The sequence below is a fragment of the Hemiscyllium ocellatum genome, chromosome 13, assembly GCF_020745735.1.
Source record: "Hemiscyllium ocellatum isolate sHemOce1 chromosome 13, sHemOce1.pat.X.cur, whole genome shotgun sequence".
In the NCBI taxonomy this organism is placed as follows: Eukaryota; Metazoa; Chordata; class Chondrichthyes; order Orectolobiformes; family Hemiscylliidae; genus Hemiscyllium; species Hemiscyllium ocellatum.
In genome coordinates, this window is record NC_083413.1 from 51,060,592 (window position 1) to 51,083,375 (window position 22,784).

The following is a 22,784-nucleotide window of genomic DNA, read 5'->3' on the forward strand; positions in this document are numbered from 1 at the left end:
TGATCTGGGACTTACAATGGCCCACTTCCTGAAATTACACAGCTGCCAGAACAACGATGAACTTTTAATGTGAAGCAGAGATGTGTAGCTAATGAAAGCAATGCAGCTTGTCAAGTTTTGCATAACATATGCTGCTGGTGAAAGCTTTTATTCCTGCAACGTTGTCTTCTTTGTTAGAAAATAATAAATTTGTACCTTCAAAGGCAATTACTAATGTGATATCCATGTGCTTCCAGTTATCCCACTGCATCTTTCTCTTGTGCAAATACTTGCAGTGTAAAATGCCCTTTTTAAGATCTGACTTGTAAAATTCGGAGTGGAACACAGCAGGGCGCCAATAAAGTAAATTCTCACTTGTGCATTCATGCTGAGTTCCAAATATGTATGTTAATAAGCACCACAATTACACGACTATTACTTTCATTTCCACAACATGGAGTCATTCCCTCCTCCCACTTCACTCACTCTTACCAACATCAAATCACATTTCCTTATCTCTTGTAGACTTGATTTTCGAATGTTCTTCTTGCTGGTATACCAAGCTCCTCCTCCTACAAATTTCAAACCATTTGAAATTTGCTGTCAATATCCTATTTATTCTACCTGCCCTACTTCAATCCCTGCTGGTGAACACTGGCTCCTCATCCTCAAGATGCCAACTTCAATAATGTTTTTATCATTTATACATTCAGTTGCTTAGCCCCAGAGGAGTTCTATGACCTAATAGTTGACATTCCATCCCTCTCCAAACCCGTCTACTTCAGTACTTATTTTTCTGCTTTGAGAAACACAGTAGAATGTTTTGCTACATTCTAAGTCATATACAATAGCAAAATTGTTATTGGGTGTTTTGATATTTCAGGTGTTCAATATGAAACCAACCAGTGTTTGGTGTAATGTTCCTTGCAAAGTTGCAAATGGTAATAGTAACATTTTTTTTGTTATTGTAGGCTCGGAAACTATTAAAGATTACTCCAGTGAAAGAAGTGCTTCATCATAAGTGGACTAATTATGGCTTCAAGTATTTCTTGCTGTGGACTGCACTTTACTTTTTATACACAATCATTTTTACGGTTTGCTGTGTGTACCGTCCTCTTACACCAGCTGGCCCTGATGGGGACAACATCACTATCATGATTCCAAAACCACTAAATGTAAGCACAAATATTAGAATTCATGTGTAAATGACATTTTTTAACTTCCAAAATTAATAAAATTAAACAGGTCAACTGTTGATACTGTTAGAACAGTTGTCATGAACTACATTAACAAAGTTAAATTAAATATCGTACAATTCAGAAATTGGAGATGTCAAAGTAATTAAACATTTGTATTGTTATAGAGTCACAGAATCATAGAGGTGTATAGCATGTAAACAGACCCTTCGGTCCAACTTGTCCATGCTGACCAGATATCCCAACCCAATCTAGTCCCACCTGCCAGCACCCAGCCCATATCTCTCCAAACCCTTCCTATTCATATACCCATCCAAATGCCTCTTAAATGTTGCAATTGTACCAGCCTCCACCACTTCCTCCGGCAGCTCATTCCATACACGTACCACCCTCTGTGTGAAAATGTTGCCCCTTAGGTCTCTTTTATATCTTTCCCCTCTCACCCTAAACCTATGTCCTCTCATTCTGGACTCCCCGACTCCAGGGAAAAGACTTTGCCTATTTATCCTATCCATGCTCCTCATAATTTTGTAAACCACTATAAGGTCACCCCTCAGTCTCCAATGCTCCAGGGAAAACAGCCCCAGCCTGTTCAGCCTCTCCCTGTAGCTCAAATCCTCCAACACTGGCAATATCCTTGTAAATCTTTTTTGAACCCTTTCAAGTTTCACAATATCTTTCCGATAGGAAGGAGACCAGAATTGCATGCAATATTCCAACAGTGGCCTAACCAATGTCCAGTACAGCCACAACATGACCTCCCAACTCCTGCACTCAATACTCTGACCAATAAAGGAAAGCATACCAAACGCCTTCTTCACTATCTTATCTACCTGTGACTCCACTTTCAAGGAGCTATGAACCTGCACTCCAAGGTCTCTTTGTTCCGCAACATTCCCTTGGACCTCACCATTAAGTGTATAAGTTCTGCTAAGATTTGCTTTCCCAAAATGCAGCATCTCGCATTTATCTGAATTAAACTCCATCTGCCACTTCTTAGCTCATTGGTCCATCTGTTCCAGATCCTGTTGCAATCTGAGGTATCCCTCTTAGATTCATTGAAGATCTTGTAAAATTTAGATGGCAAGTTGGTTAATTTCACAAAATTGTGGTTCTAACTGTTTTTTTCTGTGGACACGGTTTTATAAGATTACTGTTAGGATATTTCATTCAGGGAATAGAAGGTATTGAGTCTTCATTTGTGACAAAGCTCCTAAAATAACTTGTGTAGATATTACTCATTACAGGTTCCCAACTGATGTGTTCCATTTTGTGTTTTCTTCTGTAATTATATCTATCTAGAAACATTTCTCTAGCATTTCTGCTCTGGAGTCATGATTAGCCAGTCAGAGATTATGCCTGTCAAAAATACCTCTCCTTTCTGTCTCCTTTTGAATTTCCTAATTTCTTATTGTCTGTCTGTCTTGATGTAGATTTTGTAGATTTTAACTGTGCAATGGGGAAAACAGATGGTAGTATACTGATCATTTGTTTTATATCTCTTCTGAAACAGAGATCAGGGAAGATATTAAAAAAGCTGCTGATTTGCAGTTGCCAATTTTATTCACGATCCTCCATCTGTCCTTTTGCTTCTTGGTCCTGTTTTTCTTTGCTCATTTGATAACATTTATTTCTATTTTTAATCATGACGTTAGATTTCTTTTTCTCAGGGCTCTTCTTCTCAGTTGACGTTTTTGTGCTGTATTTGCCTTTCTGTCTTGTTTATAACATTTCATTCCTCATTGTTATAATGTATCCCTCTAAGTTGTGTTAACTGTGTTTCACCACAATCAGCTATTTGGGTCTGCATCTTCAGCTGAAAATATTTACTGGAATTCTGCTGCACTGGCCTATAAATCTGGTGATGTTCCATCAAGGGATGTTGATGGGCATGCAGCAAATAATCCATTTCAGACGGGAGTCTTCATGTTGCACACAGTTGCTGATGGCTGATGTTAATCTTTGAGGAGCAAGCCCATGCTACACATAAAGTTTCCAAATGCCACTGTGAGATGGTGCTTGTATCTGTTGCCAAAGCAGTGGCCTTTCACTTTTCACCTTTCTCATCAGCCATTGACTTGCAGGTTCCCTAAACAATATTTAGGGCCTTGTGTCATATATGCAAGAATCCTTAAAACAGAGATTCGGGCAACCCACTGGTTATGTGACTCTGGCTTCTTTGCTATAGTGGAAATCTTATGTGTGTAACCTCTTGCATTCTGTGGATGTGTCCAAGCTAATAAAGCCTTGTCTGTTTGATGATTGGTCATAAATTTTGGAGCCCTGCCTTTGGCATAACTGCCAATTTTACCATTTTGTCCTGCTGGATTAACAACAAAGATGGAAACTCTTGAGTTTCTTCCTTTGACAATTGAGGCTTGTCTGTGTTTCACAACCTGATAACAAGGCCCCGAAAACACAGAAACCAAAACAGAAATTGCTGGAAAAGCTCAGCAGGTCGGGCAGCATCTGTGGAGAGAAATAAGAATTAATGTTTCGGGTCGAGTGGCCCTTCTTCAGAAGGATCTTGTGGAGGTGTCACTATCTGAAATGTTATCTCTGATTTCGGATACCAGTCCTGCTGAGCTTTTTCAAGAAATTTCTGTTTTGGTTCCTGATTTACAAAATCCACAGTTTTTTTTGCTGAGAACACAGGTCTGATAGAGAAGCAGTTCCATCCTAAGGGTCAGTTTGATGTTCTTGAGCTGGTCAAAGGTGATTGTTGATCTTTGTCAGTGTGTTAAGTTCTGTATCAAGGAAAGGTTGTCTGATGTTGTGGCACTGAGGTGGCAGAATTTGGTAATCTCCTCCAGCATGATGTTATTTTATGCCTCAGAGTGTAAATGCACCATAGAGTCATAGAGATGTATAGCACGAAAACAAACCCTTCGGTCCAACCCGTCCATGCCGACCAGATATCCCAACCCAATCTAGTCCCACCTTCCAGAACCCAGCCCATATCCCTTCAAACCCTTCCTATTCATATACCCATCCAAATGCCTTTTAAATGTTGTAATTCCTCTGATAGCTCATTCCATAGATGTACAACCCTCTGCGTGAAAATGTTGCCCCTTAGGTCTCCTATATCTTTCCCCTCTCACCCTAAACCTATGCCCTCTTGTTCTGGACTGCCCCACCCCAAGGGGTCTATAATGGTATTAAACTTTGCATGCAATCATTGAACTTTTAATTTTTATTATTACTTATTTTCACATCAACTTGTTCAGAGATGTTATTACACACCTCTGGAGTAGGTTGGGTTCGAATCTGGCTTTCCCAGTACAGAGGTGGGGACACTACTACAGCGCCACAACTTTTATAATGTATTCTGAACTTGTAGCTCTACTTTGAAACCCCTGCTGTCATTTTCTTTCTTCATGGGATGTCCATGTCCCCAGTAAGCCAGCATTTCTTATCCAGCTTAATCCATGAGAAAGTAGTGATGAGTTGCCTTCTCGAAAATAGCTCAGTGAATTACAAGGCAATTTCAGTGGACAGCTAACACACTCAACCTGAGGCCAAATACTGCAGTACAAATCTGAAGTACAAACAGAAAATAGTGGAGAAACTCAGAAGGTTAGACAGCATCTGTGGGGTGAGAAACAGAATAACATTGCAGGTTTGGCTAATCTACATATTTAAAGAAGGACTTCAGTAGATTCTGGATGTTTTTGCCGTATGCTCAGAATAACCAGTTAAAATTGACGATTGGTGGAAGGAGCAGGACATCAAAGGTAAGTCTTTCAGAGGATTATACTCTCACCTGTCCATGCCTGGTCATCTTGTTCTCTGCTTTACTAGCATGCTGCAGTGAAGCCACTGTCTGGTTAATACTTCCTGAAATGCCTTCCCGTACTTTAGTACTATCCTCTCCTGTTTCATTACGAGATTCTCACATTGACAGCTAATACTAGCTGTCAAGCATAATATACACTGTACTGTCTATTACTTATTATTATGACTATCGTTCCCTCAATAAGCTCACTAATTTTCATTGACTTCAATTATCTGCTCATTTTTCTATTATCTACGGCAAGCTGTTCATTAATGATCTTAACAGACCAAAATGGCCTCTCTCCTGACATGTTGATAATGTCATTAATCAATTTTGAGTGGAGGAGATGGGTTTGATAGAATTACAGTTAGGAATTCACAAATTTAACTCCAACTAAAAATCAATGTTTTTAACCAAAATTATCAAAGATCAATAAGTTAACTCCCCACCCCTGCATTCCCATCACCATTACGTCAAGCACTACAGAAATAAATTTTATGGGAAAAGTCTATAGATGCTATTATTTTTTGATCTCATAAGTATGGAATTTGCTACATTTAAAATGTTACGTTTAACTATCATTGTTCTTCCTTCTGCTTTTGGTTTTCAGTTTAATTAATTGCTTTGAAATTTCTATGTGGAAACTTGTAAACATGGGCTAGAAAAAGCAAAAATGGAAGAAGGACAACTCTTACTTTGAATATTACTTAACTAAATAAAAAATGAACAATTACTTCTGGTGAAGCATTAAAGATTATAATTCTGACTGTGAACTCTTATTATTGCAGGAAGCCTATGCTTCTGCTGAAGACTTTGCTCGATTAGCAGGAGAAATTCTGACCGTTGTGGGTGCTGTTCTGATCCTAGTTACTGAGGTATGTAAATGACTGTGCTGGCTTCCAGACATAGTTTGATGATTATCCCCATGCTTCATTTTTTTGTGTTTAAATTCTACAGCAATGTAGTGCAGAGGGGATGAACCTGATGTACTTATTGCGGAATTATCAGTGATTTTTTTGCTCAGACTGAGGGCTCGCTGGCTGGGATTCAGTTGTCTTCTTCACAGGATTAGATCACAAGTTTTCAGATTAGGAAAATTACTTAAAATGCAGGACTGCATGAAGGTTGCTGTCTCCCTTACTAGTGGTCAGGCGACTGACTGTGTGGAGTTTGCACGTTCTCCACGTGTCTGCATGGGTTTCCTCCGGGTGCTCCGGTTTCCTCCCACAGTCCAAAGATGTGCGGGTCAGGTGAATTGGTCATGCTAAATTGCCCGTAGTGTTAGGTAAGGGGTAAATGTAGGGGTATGGGTGGGTTGCGCTTCGGCGGGTCAGTGTGGACTTGTTGGGCCGAAGGGCCTGTTTCCACACTGTAAGTAATCTAAACTACTGGGAAGTCATGAGGGTTATTTCTGGGAAGTTGAGACAAATATGGCTCAAGTGGCTTTCTGTGCTAGCATCATATTGAACCATATGGACATACATTAGCTGTTAGACAGGAGCGTCCTTGAGGGTAATGAATCACCACCCATTAAGACAGGAAATTAAACAAAACTCCATACACTGCCTGAAATCCATGGACCCAACTATAACACACTGGATGAGCCACAAAAATGCATGGCTGTAAGAGCAGATTGGAAGCTAGGAATCCTGCAGTGAATAACTTATCTCCTAACTCCCAAAGCCTGCCCACTATCTCCAAAACACAAGTCACGGGTATGATGGATTACTCCCCACTTACCTGGATGAGTGCAGCTCCAACATCACTCAGTAAGCTTGGCACAATCCAGGACACAGCAGCCCGCTTGATTGCACCAAGTCCATAAACATTCACTCTCTCCAGCACCAACACCCAGCGGCACCAGTATGTACCATCTACAAGGTGCACTGCAGAAATTCACTAAAGCTTCATATGTGGCACCTTCCAAATTCATGACCACTACTAACTGGAAGGACAGGGATTTAAGATACATGGGAACACCATCTGCAGGTCTCCCTTCAAGCCACTCACCAATCAAACTTGGAAATATATTGCTGTTCATTCAGTGTTGCTGGGTCAAAATCCTGGAGCTCCCTCCCCAACATCATTGTGGATCTACCTATACCAAATGTGCTGCAGCAATTCAAGAAGCCAGTTCGCCTTGTTGCCAGTTGAAGCCAGTTTCTCTTGGATAACTACATTTGGGTAAAAATGATGCCTAGCTAGCAACACCCACGTAGTATGAATGATTAAAAAAATACTCCAAACCGTAGAAACTGACAATAGCATTACCTTTTGATGGCATGCTTCTGGGTTAATTGCACCATTACCAACCACAAACTGCTAAGTGGTGGATTCTGAGTGGTGAGTGGTGCATGCCCAAGTTTTAACATTCCCTATGGAAAGTCTGGATTGGCCTCAACTGTTTAAACACAGGTCATGAGAAGATGTGGTCTTGGGACATGAGGAACAGCTCAAATTGTGACTGTGGTCATCCATGTCAGACTATTGCCCATATACTGAAACCTTGCTACTGAACCCATTACTGGTAAAATCAGAACACTTGCATTCCATCAGCTGAAGCTTTTTAATGGATTGTCAACCACAATGTTGAATTTTGACTGTTACACAGATATACTAATAAAAAAGCTGCAGTCTGACACTGAGCTATCTATCTCTAACCACACATTATTTGAACTCTAAATTTGAACTCCTGTGCAATACCATAGGAGCTGTCTCATGTCATATTTTAAAAAATCTTACATTGACTCCGTGTGCTAGTTATAAACATGAATCTGCTATTGTTACATTTTTGTATTATCTTATTTTCATTCTAAATTTCTGTATTAGCATCTCAAGTGGAAGCTGAGCACAAATTTTTATAACTGACTTGAACCACTGTGGAGTAATTTTTAGATAATCTTCTAACTCATACCTTGCTATTTTTCTTTGTCAACAATGTTTCTCCTGATTTAAGCAAACTACAAATATAAGATTCTAGGGTCATTTTTTAAAAAATCATACCTATTCGTCTATTGAATATAGACTTGCAGTTTAGTAAGTTTTTTGGACTTGGCTTTGTGCTGTCTCTCTTCTGGATAACCTTAAGGATTATACAGGTCATTCTGTTATAACATGACAGTGGTGTTCATCTGCAACCTTGCGCTATATAAAATTGTTCGAACTGCTATAGAAATTGTGCTGTAGAAGCTAGCGGTATGGAAAACTCAATATACCCATTCAGCAGAAAGTTTATGTCATGCAAACAATGTCCACAATTTACTAATCATGTTATAGCCAATTCATGCTGATGAAATGTGTGTTATATAACTATGTGTACTACGCAGACTGCTGGATGTTCTCATTTGCCTTCTCTTCCCCCCCAAAAAATTAAGGCTGCAAAAATTGGTTCTGTAGCACCCATACTTGTGGCACAATAGTTGCCACTTCGGATTCATACATTTCTGGTGAGAGCTTTATTGAAAACATCCTGATTAGAGTGTTAGTATGGGCACACAATGTCTGTAGAGTACGCAGCGTGGACAGACAGTGATAACAATCAGTATGTAATGCCAATTTGATGCCAGTATTGAAGTTTTGGAGTTCTGCATTCCATCTGAAAGTGTCCCTTAACCTTGCATAGCTAAATATGGAGTCAGGAGCGTGAAGAAATTAAACATGATCATGGCTGACTCTCCATCTCAATGCCACACTCTAGCTCTCTTTGCAGATCGGATGTTGTTTTTGTTGTCTGGAAATTTATCTATTTCTTTCTTAAATATATTCCATGACTTGACATCCATCACCATCTGTGGTGGAGAACTCCAACGGTTCACCACCATCTGACCGCAGGAGTCTCGACTCATCTCAGTCCTAAAGGCTGATCCTATATTTTGAGACAATGGCTATTTGTTCTAAATGTACCTGACAGTCCCTGCATCAAGCTCTGTCAGAATTTGATCTGGTTCACTGAGATTTTCCCACATTCTTCTAAACCTCATTGAATACAGATCTAGTTCGCTCAACCTTTCCACATATGACAACTCTGCTTTTCCAGGAATTACTCTGGTGAACCTTCTCTGTACTGCGTCTATGGCACATATATCTGTTGTTAGGTAAGGAACCAAAACGGGACTCGGGTGTGGCCTTAGCAAAGCACTGTAGAGTCTCACTGTACTCAAATCCTCTTGTAATTGAGGTCAATGTACTGTTTGCCTTCCTAATTACTTGCTTTGTGCTTCCTAACTATGTGGCTGCTTTCAATGACTGGTGTACAAGGACATCCAGGACCCCTTGTAAATCAACTTATCTCCATTTAATTAATACTACTATGCATTTGCCTACTTAACTTATCTAAATTGCCTTGAAGTTTCTTTAAATTCTATGTATAACTTACAATCCCATCATGTGTCATCAGCGAACATGGAAATATAACATTTGATTCTGTCATCCAAATCATTGATGCATTTGTGAATAGCTGGAGCTAAAGCACTGATCGCTTCAGTACCCCACTAGTCAGTGCCTTTCAATCCAACTTGGCTTCTCTCTTTCTGTCTGCTAATCAATTCTCACTCCATATCAGCATTGCAGGTAGATAGGATACTGAAGAAGGCATTTGATATGCTTTCCTTTATTGGTCAGAGCATTGAGTATAGGAGTTGGGAGGTCATGTTGTGGCTGTACAGGACATTGGTTAGGCCACTTTTAGAGTATTGCATGCAATTCTGGTCTCCTTCCTATCAGAAGGTTGTTGTGAAACTTGAAAAGGTTCAGAATAAATTTACAAGGATGTTGCCAGGGTTGGAGGGTTTGAGCTATAGGGAGAGGCTGAGGCTGAGGCTGTTTTCCTTGGAGCATAGGGGCTGAAAGGTGACCATATAGAGGTTTGTAAAATCAAGAGGGGCAAGGATAGAGTAAATAGATAGAGTTTTCTCTGTGGTGGGGAATCCAGAACTAGAGGACATAGGTTTAGGGTAAGAGGGGAAAGATTTAAAAGGGACCTGAGGGGCAACCTTTTCACACAGAGGATGGTGCATGTATGGAATGAGCTGCCAGAGGAAGGGTAGAGACTGGTACAATTGCAGTATTTAAAAGGCATCTGGAGGGGTAGAGGCAAATGCTGGCAAATGGGACTGGATTAGATTAGGACATCTGATCGGTATGGACGAGTTAGTCCGAAGTTTCCATGCTGTACATCTCAATGACTCTGACTCTATATTAACCACAGTCCCATGTGTTTTAATTTTGCATACTGACCTCTTATGTGGGAGTGTATCAAAAGATTTCTGAAAAACCAACAATAACTCATCCACTAGTTCTCCCTCATCTGTTCTCCCAATTATATCCTCAAAAACTCTAGGTTTGTCAGAATGAATGAGTGACATGCCTCATGCTGAAGGACTTTGTCATGATTTCAAGGATTCTACTCAGATGACATGCTCTCAGACATGGAGGCTGTATTCTGGTGAAGTTGCCAGTCTTGCTATCTGCATGGGCATGGCAGCCTTGGACGTCCACCCACCATCCTTAATAGGATGCCAGTATGGCAGTGGCAAGTTAACAGGCTGCCTGCAGAAAAGTGCTGCTGGTGGGCACATTGGTAACATGGGCAGATTCAGGGTTCTTTTATAGCCTTGACATCAAAGCCCCGATTACCCTAGGAAAATCCAATGCATTAACTCTGTTTCTCTTTCCACAGGTACATCCAGACATGCTGAATATTTCCACAATTTCCTGCTTTAATTTCCAAACCTTTCTTGTTGCTGATTAAATAATTTAAACACAGCAATCTTTTTTCAGGTCCATTATTTAGGACAAACCTTTAACATTTTGGCACAATGACCCTGTCCCAGACTTGGTGAATGTAGAGATGGGATGGTAACATATTGATGAAGGGGCAACTCTGACACTGTCCCATTTCCACCTGAATTTACTTCCAGATAGGAAGGTCCAAGCTCCACCTTCCTGTCCAGTCACAAATGAAGGCCCCTAAAAGATTAATTAATGATCAATTAATTTGTTTGTGCATGGGTAAGGAACTGGACTAGGCAGTGAGAGAGGATGCTGAAAGCCCTCCATCCTCCCAACTTTCTCCCCCACTCTGTCTCCCTCAATCCCAGACCTTTGCACCGCCGCCACCTCCCCCCCCCCCCCCCAACCCCAAAAGCAGAGAAATCACTTTTGCGTTGAAGTAGTATAATGGGAGGGTTCCAATTCACCTTAACAGGCAAAGATGATATCAGCTTAGATCACATCTACAGAATGTGCTTAAGGGTATATTCAAATTCACAACATGGAAGAAAAATATCAAGGTGAAGCTCCTGCTTTGGAGAAAAGTTGAGCCCTTTAACTAAAACATCACAGATAAGAGTAATTATAACTATATTACTGTGAAGTATGTATGATTTCTCTCTTTTAGTTTTGAACTCTATTTTGGATTTATAAAATTTGTCAGTGCAAACACGTGGGACAATTTTTTTCCCCCCCCCCTATTCAATGTGCCTGTTTTGATGTTGGCTCCTCTTTAATCATAGTTTCTTCTGAGTGGTCTTCAGATTTTAGGAATTTCTTTTTGTCATTTTTAGCCATTTTTATTGATTTTGATACATACCTTAACAACCAGTCAGTTCTGATTTCAACCATTTTACTTTGAGCTGATTAGAAATTGTGGTAACAAAACTGTCAAACAGACTATGTGCACCACATGTTGGACTTATTGAATATATCTTAGATGGATACGTAGACTTTGGGAGAAACTAACATAAAATTCACTTCCTTGCAATTAAGGTTTTGTTCCATACAAAAATAAGTCATCCATACTATTTACCCTGCATTGTCTAAAGTGCAAGTAAATACGTAAAGGTGGTTCACAAAATTTATTAAGATATATCAACTCATTATCTTTTCAGATACCACGATTGATTCACATAGGGCCTGCAAAATATTTTGGGAACACCGTAACTGGAGGTCCATTTCATATTACAATGTAAGACAATTAAATTTCATATTTATTTACGTCCTTTCTGATTCAATGTACAAATTTTGTATTGCATTCTGATTACTATGCTATTATAATAATTTATTCTATAATTTAACAGCAACTTGTTAAGAATTTTATACAAGAAAGCAGTCCTACATCTGAGAATACTTTGTTTGCGCTAATCAAAATCTGCTCTAATTCAATTAAGAAATTCCTATTCACAGTACTTCCTCAAGGAAGAAAGTGATTGCAAATGTCTGTTTTCATGTTATCTTAAAGTGGAGCCAGACCTGCATAGACTAAAAAAAAGTTGAATCTTTTATTGTTAATTAAGTTGTATTTAAAAAGGTAGAAAATATTGATTTACTTTAAAAAAATCAAATTATGTTCTCAAATAGAAGACTTAATATGTATCAATTTACTTGAGACTGAACAAATTCTATTGTTGTCAATTGCATCTGATCAACATAGAAAACATGGGAATTTTAATTTAGCAATAATTGAAATTCGTAATGGTTGTAGCATGCATAGAGAATAGTCCACTTGGTAATGAATTGTTTATCGTTTTTTTTAAGTTTTCAAGGGAAAACAAAAGATTTTCCCCTTTGAGGTGAGAATGAGAAGTCCAGAGAATTTCCTGATATCATAATCTTGCTTCCTTTCCAACAATGCTTATCCCATGCTACTTTCACAATGGAGTTAACTGAAGTCAGGCCTGCTATTCCCAGAAGCAGATCCGAAACAGATTGAATGTTGTGGCAGTGAGTTTCCATTTATTAGGGCATTGGCTCAGTTTGTCAGTGATTGTGAGGACTTTGATTCTTACTTCCCACCCATAATCCCATGCTCTCATCACCTACCCTCCCATATACCCCACTCCCTTGCCTCCTCAACCCCCATGCCCATTCAGCCAGTATCCACGAGGTGTAGAACTCATAAGCACAGGAACAACAATGGGAAGACTTTGGAAATTGTTAAATAAGGAAAATAATTTTTAAAATCATTATGCTAATTAAAATCTATCGATACAATCAACAATTCAAATCCACTTGCAGGCTCAGCGAACAGTTAAGATAAACAAATTTCAGTCTCTTTCTCAATTGTGGCAACAGCCCATGTATAGCTGAAGCAGTGGAGTTTGGGCTTCAGTCAAGCATTGATAATGAGATTCCATTGCCCACTATGTCATTAAAACCTTCAAGGACATTCAAAGAACTCAGCAAATTGTTCAAGCTTTGAAGTTTAGCTGAAGATGTCTGACCTCTTACTCAGAGAGAAAAAAATTGACATAGGCCAATCTGAATTTCATTACTGGTCTATATAGTCAAATACTTGCCATTGTCACTCTTCAATTTAATGATAAATTTCCTCTTTAAGAACAAATAATATTTAATAAAATAATTGCCTTAAAGGCAAATTTAAATGATTAGTATTTAAATATGATGTGTGAAGCTGACAATAGCTTTTAAACCTGCTGTCAAAATATTCTTGACACCAAAACAAAGAAACGTATGGTTTACGAGATCTCTGAGCTAGTGTGAACCACATTGCTTTCAAAAGCCAGCCTGACTCCATGAAAATTGTGGGGTGCCTGCAAGACTTACCTCAGCTGGTAATGTGGGACAGTTGGATGTGTGCACTGGATCAGCATGTTTATCCCACAATGTTGAAATTTGCTAATGATGGAATTGGACACTGAAATCCTAGAATATAATTCATCTTTTTTAAGAGTCCGCCAGAATGGGCTTGTGTCAGGACAGGAAGATGCAGCCCAAAGTATTTTTCAGGAATTCTGAGTTTCTTTCTAGTATTGGAGGAAGGGAAAGTTGAATTCCTATGGGCGAAGTTGAATCAGTATGGGCTAAATTATTCATGTGGACTTTATAACCTAGGTTGACTGCATAGTGTAATATTGAAGGAGTTCTGCACTATTTGGAGGGACCACTTGTTTAATTATTTATGGAATCAACTTCTCAACTGATTATACTCCGGATTCACATAACCATTAAAGATTCCTTTAAAGAAATGAAAGTGTTCTAGTCAACATTATTCAATTGGCAAATAGCACCAAAAAAATCCCAGAATGAGGTGGTATTCTATTTGACAATGACTGGTGAAGGGGTTCTTCATATTGAATGACTGTGATACATTCCTACAGGATGGCTTAGAATTTACAGCTTCCTTGAATCTGTTGAAAGTTCAGGATTTCGTGGATTTAGCAACAAAAATCCTAAACTTGTAGTCTATTGTTCGTTGTGTCATTACAGGATGAACTGTGCGAGGGTAAGCAGTCAGCTCCAGTAAAAAGAAATAAACTGACCGTAAAGGGCATTTGATAAAGGATGGGAGGGAATTAATCCAGATATTATATTAATCTGTATGTTCCTTTCTCTCCCCCAAATTGTGTGTGTGTGAGATCTGAGAGGTTTTAAAATGATCAGATTGGAAAATAGCAATAAAACTGCAGTTTTTAAATTTGCAATTGTAATACTCCATTATATCCTTTAAGCATTATATTGGCTAATATATAATGCTATGATGGTATGATGTTCACTGCTGATACAGTTGATACATAATATACATGTTACATAATGTTTTGAAGGGTGGTATTGATGTTTACAGAATAAAGGCTACAATAGTATAGTCATAATTATATCAATGTGTTTGTGCTTAAAGAGCTGAATTCCAAAAGAGAAAGAATTTCCCATTGCTTGTCTTCTGAACAAGGTTTCCTAAAATCTCTCAATTAGGCTATATGCACTTTCTCTTTACTATATAACACCATGTAATAAGAAAGATGAGGGGAGATGTTTTGCTCTGATGCGGCCAGCAGCTCAGGTATGCCTAGGCCTTTGAGATATGGAAGGTTTGATGCAGAGAGAATGTGTGTCAGGAGTGCAAATTCATTGAGAGGGCAGAGCTGGGCTCTCAGATATGTGCTTCTGGAGTGCAGATGCTCATTAATATTCTGAAAAGGATATAGGTTGTTCCATACATTGCATTTTTCAAATAGCTGCACACATAGTGTACTGTCCTTGTTGTGTGACCTGTTGAGAACAGATGAACTTCCAACCCCCTAGCCTTTTCTACGTATTTTTTTTGGTATTTTGCAAATGGCCACAAATTCGTTTGCATTTTTCTCCACTTTCCTACCATTTAAGGGAATTGGTCTCTGACAAAAATCAATGTTGAATGGGATGGCTATTCCGATGGTAATTTCTCTTGGAAAGCTGAAAGATAAAGAGAAATGCACAGAAAAAGAAAAACTAGAAGATAGTCTGCTTCTATCTGATGTCATTTGCAGAGATATGCCTGGCAGAATTTAGTAATGTCAACTGGAGACAGCAGAGGCAATGCAGAAAACCCATGCAAGAGATCTCCAAATGGCTCCAGATGGTATGAAAACCGCCCATATTTAGTGACGGGCAGGAAGGGTCTGGATGCAAAATATCTGCTCACTACTGTGATCGTGTTAATTAATGAGCCATTTAAAACCCCATCATTGTGATTGCATCTTTTTTATTCTGAAGCTGTATCCATATGGGCTTGCTGGATGAGTCCTCCAAGATGTCCTCTCTCAGTACAGACTTTCTCCTTAATCAGTAATGCAACTCCCCCACCCCTTTTACATCCCTATCTATCACATCTGAAACATCTAAACTCTGGAACATTTCTGCCAGTCTTGTCCTTCTCTCAACTAAGTTTTGTAATGGCTGCCACATTGTAGTTTCATATACTAGTCCAGGCTCTAAGCTCATCTCTTTACTTGTTATATTCCTCGCGTTAAAGTAAATACATTTCAGACTGCCATGTTTATTAACCTGGCCTTGCCTGTTCCTCCTATTTGACTTACTTGACTTAACATTGATCTTTTCCTCAATCACTCCACATATTAACCTGGTGTTCTGCTTCCCACCCTCTGCCACATCAGTTTAAAACCTCCCCTATGATACTGGTCATCATTCCTACAAGGATATTGGTACCCCTCCAGTTTAGGTGCAACCTGTAACATGGGATTGCTTTCTAGGCCGGCATTTATTACCCAATCATAGTTGCCAAGAGAACATTTAAAATTGCTGTGGGTCTGAAGTCACATACAGGCCAGACTAGGTAAAGAAGGCAGGTTTCCTTTCCTAAAGAGTATTTGTGAACCAGTTGGGTTTTTTAAATGTACCGTTGACAGTGGTTGCTAGTAAGCTAGTTTCATTATTCCAAGTGTTCATTGATTTCAAATTTCACGGTCTGCCATGATGGGGTTATATGCATATCTCCAAGAGAGAACCTGGGGTTTTAGTCTAGCCCAGTGACATCACCACTATCCTATCAGTTCTGAGAAAGGGTCACTCGACCTGAAAAGTTAACTCTGCTTTCTCTCCACAGTTGCTGCCAGACCTGCTGAGCTATTCCAGCAATTACTGTTTTTGTTTCTGACATTACCACTATGCCATTTTCTCTCCAAAATAAGGGGATGTGGTGCCCTTGAAAGACATGATTGTTGAGGCTTTGTATTGTATCTGTGTGAGGTGAAGACATATTATTGAATTTAAAACTGCATGACATATGTTTATAATGGCAATAAAAATGTTTACTGAAAATAATTTGTGGCATATTTTATCCCCACTATATGTAATGACTGGGTAGACTTCCCTTATGAAATTTTATTCAAATCTATTGATGTCTGGTGTGTCTTTTTACATACCCTACATGTAATGCTCCCAGAGCTGAGGCTGTTCATCATATAAATTAAAAATGTATTGTCTTCTGAGGAAGGTTATTCTGAAGAAAAGCAGGACGACCACTTCATATAGCTCTAAGTTATTTTTTTCTAGCCAACAAACAAGAACATCGGGGGCTGTATGCTCTATCACTTCTGCAAATAACCTTTTTGCTGCCTACCTGTTGACATTCAATTCACTCAACGAATACTTAACATTTCTCCCCTACCCTGACTTTTAAAAGTCTGATAAAATTGTAAAATTAATTTTGAACCTTCGTAAAAGTAGAGGCAGTACTTGTCCTTGCCTTGAAGTATCAACATAATGTTAATTTACAATTGCTGCCACATTTTCAGTAACTCCAATCAGGCATTTTCTGCTCTCTGTTCAAACCCAAAGCACAAGCCAGGTCTTTATTTTAAGTGAGCAGATCATGGAAATTTTGTTTTATGCAGTCAATCCGCTGCACATCCACCTTACTTGAGTTGGTATGTCTGGTTTTAAAAAAAATTAGCAAAATGTTCCTTCAAGTATCAACAACTTCACAACATAGGACTGTTTCTCTACCTCCTAACCTAAGAAACTTTTTTTCTAATTTTGATTTTTAGGATTGTTTATGCTTGCTTTGTTCTAATCACCATGATACTAAGAGTTTTGAACCATGAATGGGAAACCGTTATAATGGCGTATGCTTTGATAAGTGCCTGGTGTAATGTCCTTTACTTTGCACGTGGATTCAAGTTGCTTGGTCCCCTCTGTATCATGATACAAAAGGTTGGTAGTTTATTTTTTTAATATGTCATTCAGCCAAAAAATCACCTTGAAGATTCTAATTATAAGCATGGTGTCCCTTTTTAAGGGTCCTGTGTTTCTTTTTATTTGAAGATTGCATGAATATTCGTGTGGTTGATCATCTGTCACTCCAGAAGGAAACACTGACTTACTCATTTACAAGTTAGTTTTTTGGCTTTGACATTTGTTATCTGTGCCCAATTTTCTTAACTTTTTTCCAGCAATCTAGTGATTTCATAATCTGTTTTTATAAATTTACACTGGACACCAATATTATTAGGGGTGGCGGGGTTTGGGGGCTGGGGAAGCTTTCCATAGGGCCAAAAACTAATGTTTTGATCTAAACATTTTTATACTAAAACACTCCTACTTTCATCTTTATTCCTCTACCTCCTTAAAATAATGCTGCATGAAGGAAATGTGTATTCTAAAGCAAAAGCTGGGGATCCATTAGGAGCTAAGCTCAACAAAGACTCACCTGATGAAATGAAAATTTCTCTCTGTTGGGCCTAAGGTTCCTGCATGAAATGAATTTGACTGGTTTCACCTAGTTTTTGAACACAAACTCAAGTTGTGGAGTTTGTAGATAACAGCCCTGCAGAATATGAGGGACAGTCCAGTAGGTTTAACAATGCATGATACTTTAAATGCAAATGGCAAATAGTTGATATAAGTAAAATGGAGTCAAAATCACTAAAATAGTAAAATCTATGGTAAGATCAGTCTTTCCTTAAACAAAAAAATGGAGTTGATTTTCTCAGAGCTTCTTTGCAGTAGAATTGATTTAAATTTTGTACTACTTACGATAGTCAGCTCAGTGTTATCATAATCCAATTGTCTGTTATGTAACTAATAAATTATTTTTCCTTTTCTCTTTATCAGATGATTTTTGGTGATCTTATGAGGTTTTGTTACGTTCTGATAATTGTCATTATAGGATTTGGTGCAGGTAGGTAAAACATACAATGATAGAAATAGAACATGGCAAATTGTAATGAAAAGGAAATGCTGGGAATATACAGCAGGCTCAGCAATGGTTAAAAAGAGAAAAATTATAGTAACATTTTGGAAGCCAATGTTTCTCAAAAATTGACAATGAGAAATAATGCCTATCAAAATAAAACCAGAATGGGGGGAGAGAAATCTTGGATTGAATATGTTTTATTATAACGCTGAAAACTAATGTCGACAGAATGATCATTTTAGTGAGGCAAGAAAAAGACAGATTAAAAAGTCAGACAATAATTAATTTGTTGGCGATCTGAATTGTCTCCACTTTATTTCCTCTCCACTCTGCAATCTATTCCTTGTAAGTCATTTTCACAATTCATGTCACTATGTTTGACCCCCCCCACCCCCGATTGACAAGATGAGCTATTCAATTCACTTCCTCTCCTTTTTCTTAAAATTTTTGTCTAAGTGCTTAGACATTAATGGGAGTCAAACTCACTGTCCCCAGTACAGTATAGAGGCAGGCATGAGCTGTAGCTTACACAGGTAGACTGTGTGAAAGATTAATCTCAACTTCGGACTTGTAACAACAGAAAATCAACACAATTCCCTATAGCCCTCATTCCACACAGTCCCTAATCCCATCCATGCCAACACATCACACGCCCTCCACTTAGCCCCCCACAACCCACTCAAACCATTATGGCAGCCTAAGGGATGTGCGACCTTGGAACTTAGGACATTGAATATTTTTAAGACAGAGATGTAAAAGTTTTTGTTAGGTGGGGAAGCCAAATGTTATTGGGAGTGGATGGGATGGTGGAATTCAAAACACGATGAGATCAGCTATAATATTATTAGTGGCAGAGTAGGCTTGAAGATTCAAATTATTTGCTTTTGTATATTCACACAGGGGAACCAAAAGTTGTTCTTAAGGCAACTGCACTCATTAATATGGAGGTGTGGCTTCCATGAACCTTCAACCTACTGCTATTTACACCCCAGTGAAAATGGTGTGTAACAAGTTTGAGGAGGATGACCTCTGATAATGGGTTTTGGTATCATTTTGGATCAGTTGAAAATCTTTTATGCATACACGTAAAGTCTGAAGTCGGTCAGACAAAACACACTAACAGTTTGAAAAAAAAACAATGGAGTATACTATGTAGCTACTAGAAATAATTTAACCTAGAAAGGTGTGGCTCCAAGCAAGATTAATGGCAGTAAAAATGGTAGTAATTGGAAACGCAAGCACAATTTGCCTCCCATAACCCGTGGGTGGTGAAACCACCTGAAAAAGCTCCTGAAGTCTCCTTGGTTAGAAGGCCAAGAAAATGGTTTTCTAGCAACCGTCAAAGTGGCTTTCAGCCAGAAGTGTTCTGACCATTGGGTCAAATCAGTACCTGCTATAAAAGTACATGAGGAAATCTCTTCCCTTAACTTGGCAAGTCCAGCAGCAAAACTCCCCAATAGGCATATCACAGCACTCAGTGACAGATTCGTGGATTTTCTGCCCCACTGTGTATTTCTAGCATTTTCTGTATTTATTTCATTAATTCTATTGTTTTTACAATATCTTAATGATTTGTTTATTTTTGAAATATCACAGGTTTCGATGTTCACTTTCAAGCCTTGGATCCAAATACTTATTTGTACTTCAGGGATTTTACCATCACTATTTTCACATTGTTTCAGCTGATGATGGGTCTCACTGAACTCCCAGGTCCACCTGACATCAAGATCCCTGACATTATCATTGTCCTTTATATGGTGTACATGTGTTTTGGCTTTGTTCTTCTCCTGAATCTTTTCATTGCTTTAATGGGAGATACTCATTATCGAGTCGTCAGTGAACGAAAGTCACTGTGGAAAGCTCAGGTAGTGAATACTTTCATTATCTTTTGTAAATTATGTTATTTTTCTGTTAGTTTTTCGTAAAGCAGATTGAAAAATTATGTTTGTAATCACATCCATTGAGAATAGGATTAACAATGGCAAATAAGTTTAGGATTACTGATGGAAAATTCTCCTTCTCAAAATGAATGATTAATATATGGAATAGACTACAAGCAAGTTGGGGATCAATCTTCTATCTTTCAAGAAAGAACTGGATGCAGCATTGGGAGAAGTAAAACTTGGATCTGCTGAATGGATGCTCACCATTATTATTATATGAGCTTATCAATCCAATTACCTAAACATTTGACAAGTACATTTCAAAAAATCGTTAAAGGTTTCATATAAATTACAATCAGAAATTCATCAAGCCTCCCTATTAAGATAGAATTACAACCACACTCATGTCGAATGAATACATTGCCTCTCCAGGCAAGATTGTTCAGATGGTGGGATGTTCTGTCTACCCCTTGCCATGCCTCCTAAGAATCAATGGAATTATATTAGTCTCAAAGATGTTTAATTTAATTAACTGGACAAGGTGGATATGTTCTTGTTAGATGTGTGAATCAAAGGGTGTCAGGGGCAAATGAGAATGTGGAATTGAAAAGCAAATAGATCAACCATGATCTTACTGAATGGTGGACTAGGTTCCAGGGGATGTATGACCTACTTTGTTTTTATATTCATTCAAGAAATGAGGGCATTGCTGGTTAGGCAGTATTTATTAACCATCCCAAATTGCTCAGAGAACAGTTAAGAGTTCACGACATTGCTGTGGGTCAGGGGTTATATTAGGCCAGACTAGGTAGATATGGCAGTTTCCTTTCTGAAAGGACAGTAGTGAACTAGATGGGTTTTTCCTGACAATCATGATCGTCATTAGACTCTTAATTCCAGACATTTATTGAATTCACTCTGCCATGGTGGAATTCGAACATGGATCCCCAGAACATTACTTTAGTCTCTGGATTAACAGCTCAACAATAATACTACCGGCCATCACCTCCCGTTCTCTGCTCCTATTCTGTCCCATCACTTGGATGAAAAACTCGCTGACCAAACAGATTGGTTGGCAGTTCTATTGTCCCATCAACCTGTGGCAACAATGGCTAGGAGGCCATCCAGAATTAAGTAACCTGCTTGATTGGCACCCTATCCCCACCTTCCACATTCACTTCCTTCACCACCAACACACAATAGCAGCAATCTACAAGATGCAGTGTAGTAATTTACCAAAACTTCTTGGATAGCAACTTCTAAACTTTCAGCCTCAACTGCCTAGAAAGACAAGGGTAGCAGATGCATGGACACATCACCACATATTAGTTCCCCTAAGAGTGAAAGAGCATTCTGACGTGGAATTTTATTGTCATTACTACTTTGTCACTAGGTCAAAATATTTGAATTTGCTTACTAACAGCACTATGGTAGCCCTAAACCCAAGAACTGCAGTGATTAAAGAAGGCAGCTCACCACCATTCCCTTAAAGGTATTTAGAAATAGGCAATAAATGTTAGACTAGACAGCGATATGCACATGCAATGAGTTAATGGATGATTGAATGTCAGGGCACCCTCGACATTGCCTCCCAAATAATATTTTGGGCAATTCAGAGGCAGGTGGGAGGGAAGTGGAAAGGCCACCCAGAAAAGGTTATGGACCCCTCTCTGCAAATACACTGGTGGGGTTATAGCTCTGCCTTTAATAACATTTTCTAATACTTCGTGAAATAATGGCTGGACCTTATGCGTTAGTGTATTACTTCTTATTGAAGTTTCCAAGCTGTAGCACAAATAACAAGATTCTTTTATTATTGATATGGTCACTTCAGTTCCAAATTCCTATGATAACTGCAAACAAATATTCATTTGCTTCATTGTTTCATTTCTGTTGAAATGTGTGGAGCAAAAGCGAAGCGTTCATGAAAAGATATGAAACAGCTGCCTTCAGCATTTTCCTGAATCAGACATTCAAGGCACTGATCACCACAGCAATGATTACTCATACGCTATTTGTGTTGCCTGCTCCATAGAAAGATTTGTTTGTGGATCCATGCTATTAATGTCGGGTTCAATGTCTCTTAAATGTGTGGGAGCATTCTGGCTGCAGAGATGCAAAAAAAATTATTCAACAACTTGAGGATCAGAAAGAATAAGCAGCAAGTTTTTCTGTGATGTTGCTCTGGACATACTGGAGCAAGCAGTGGAGAGCATGAAGACATCCTTCTTCCTCCATTGATTAGGAATCTCTTCAGATTTCTATTGGGGAGAACTAGGTAGATGTTATAGAAGCTTTGCCCAAGAAAAAGGCTGCAGTACAGCAAGAAAGAAACAAGTGTTAATTTGAGTTGCTAAACTAGAATCTGATAAAATATTAACTGATCTGTCCAGTGTCACTCGCTGCCTTATGAAATGACAAAACTTGAGACACTGCATCCTCCTGCCCCCCCAACTCCACACACAATTCTACGTTATCTTGGATTCACTGCACCACATCTCACTGAGCATCATTTTCCATAT

General features: G+C 38.7%; 1 protein-coding gene across 2 annotated transcripts in view; it reads left to right on the forward strand.

Moving 5' to 3' along the window:
* The window catches only part of LOC132821895 (transient receptor potential cation channel subfamily V member 6-like), a 124,030-nt gene that overhangs the window by 91,952 nt on the left and 9,294 nt on the right, over window positions 1-22,784 (forward strand). For both annotated transcript variants that reach the window (XM_060834822.1, XM_060834823.1), the window contains 6 exons: window positions 951-1,154; window positions 5,739-5,825; window positions 11,838-11,914; window positions 17,232-17,397; window positions 18,298-18,364; window positions 19,976-20,244. In XM_060834822.1, the coding sequence (XP_060690805.1) occupies window positions 951-1,154; window positions 5,739-5,825; window positions 11,838-11,914; window positions 17,232-17,397; window positions 18,298-18,364; window positions 19,976-20,244 (870 nt within the window). The remainder of the gene's footprint in view (window positions 1-950; window positions 1,155-5,738; window positions 5,826-11,837; window positions 11,915-17,231; window positions 17,398-18,297; window positions 18,365-19,975; window positions 20,245-22,784) is intronic.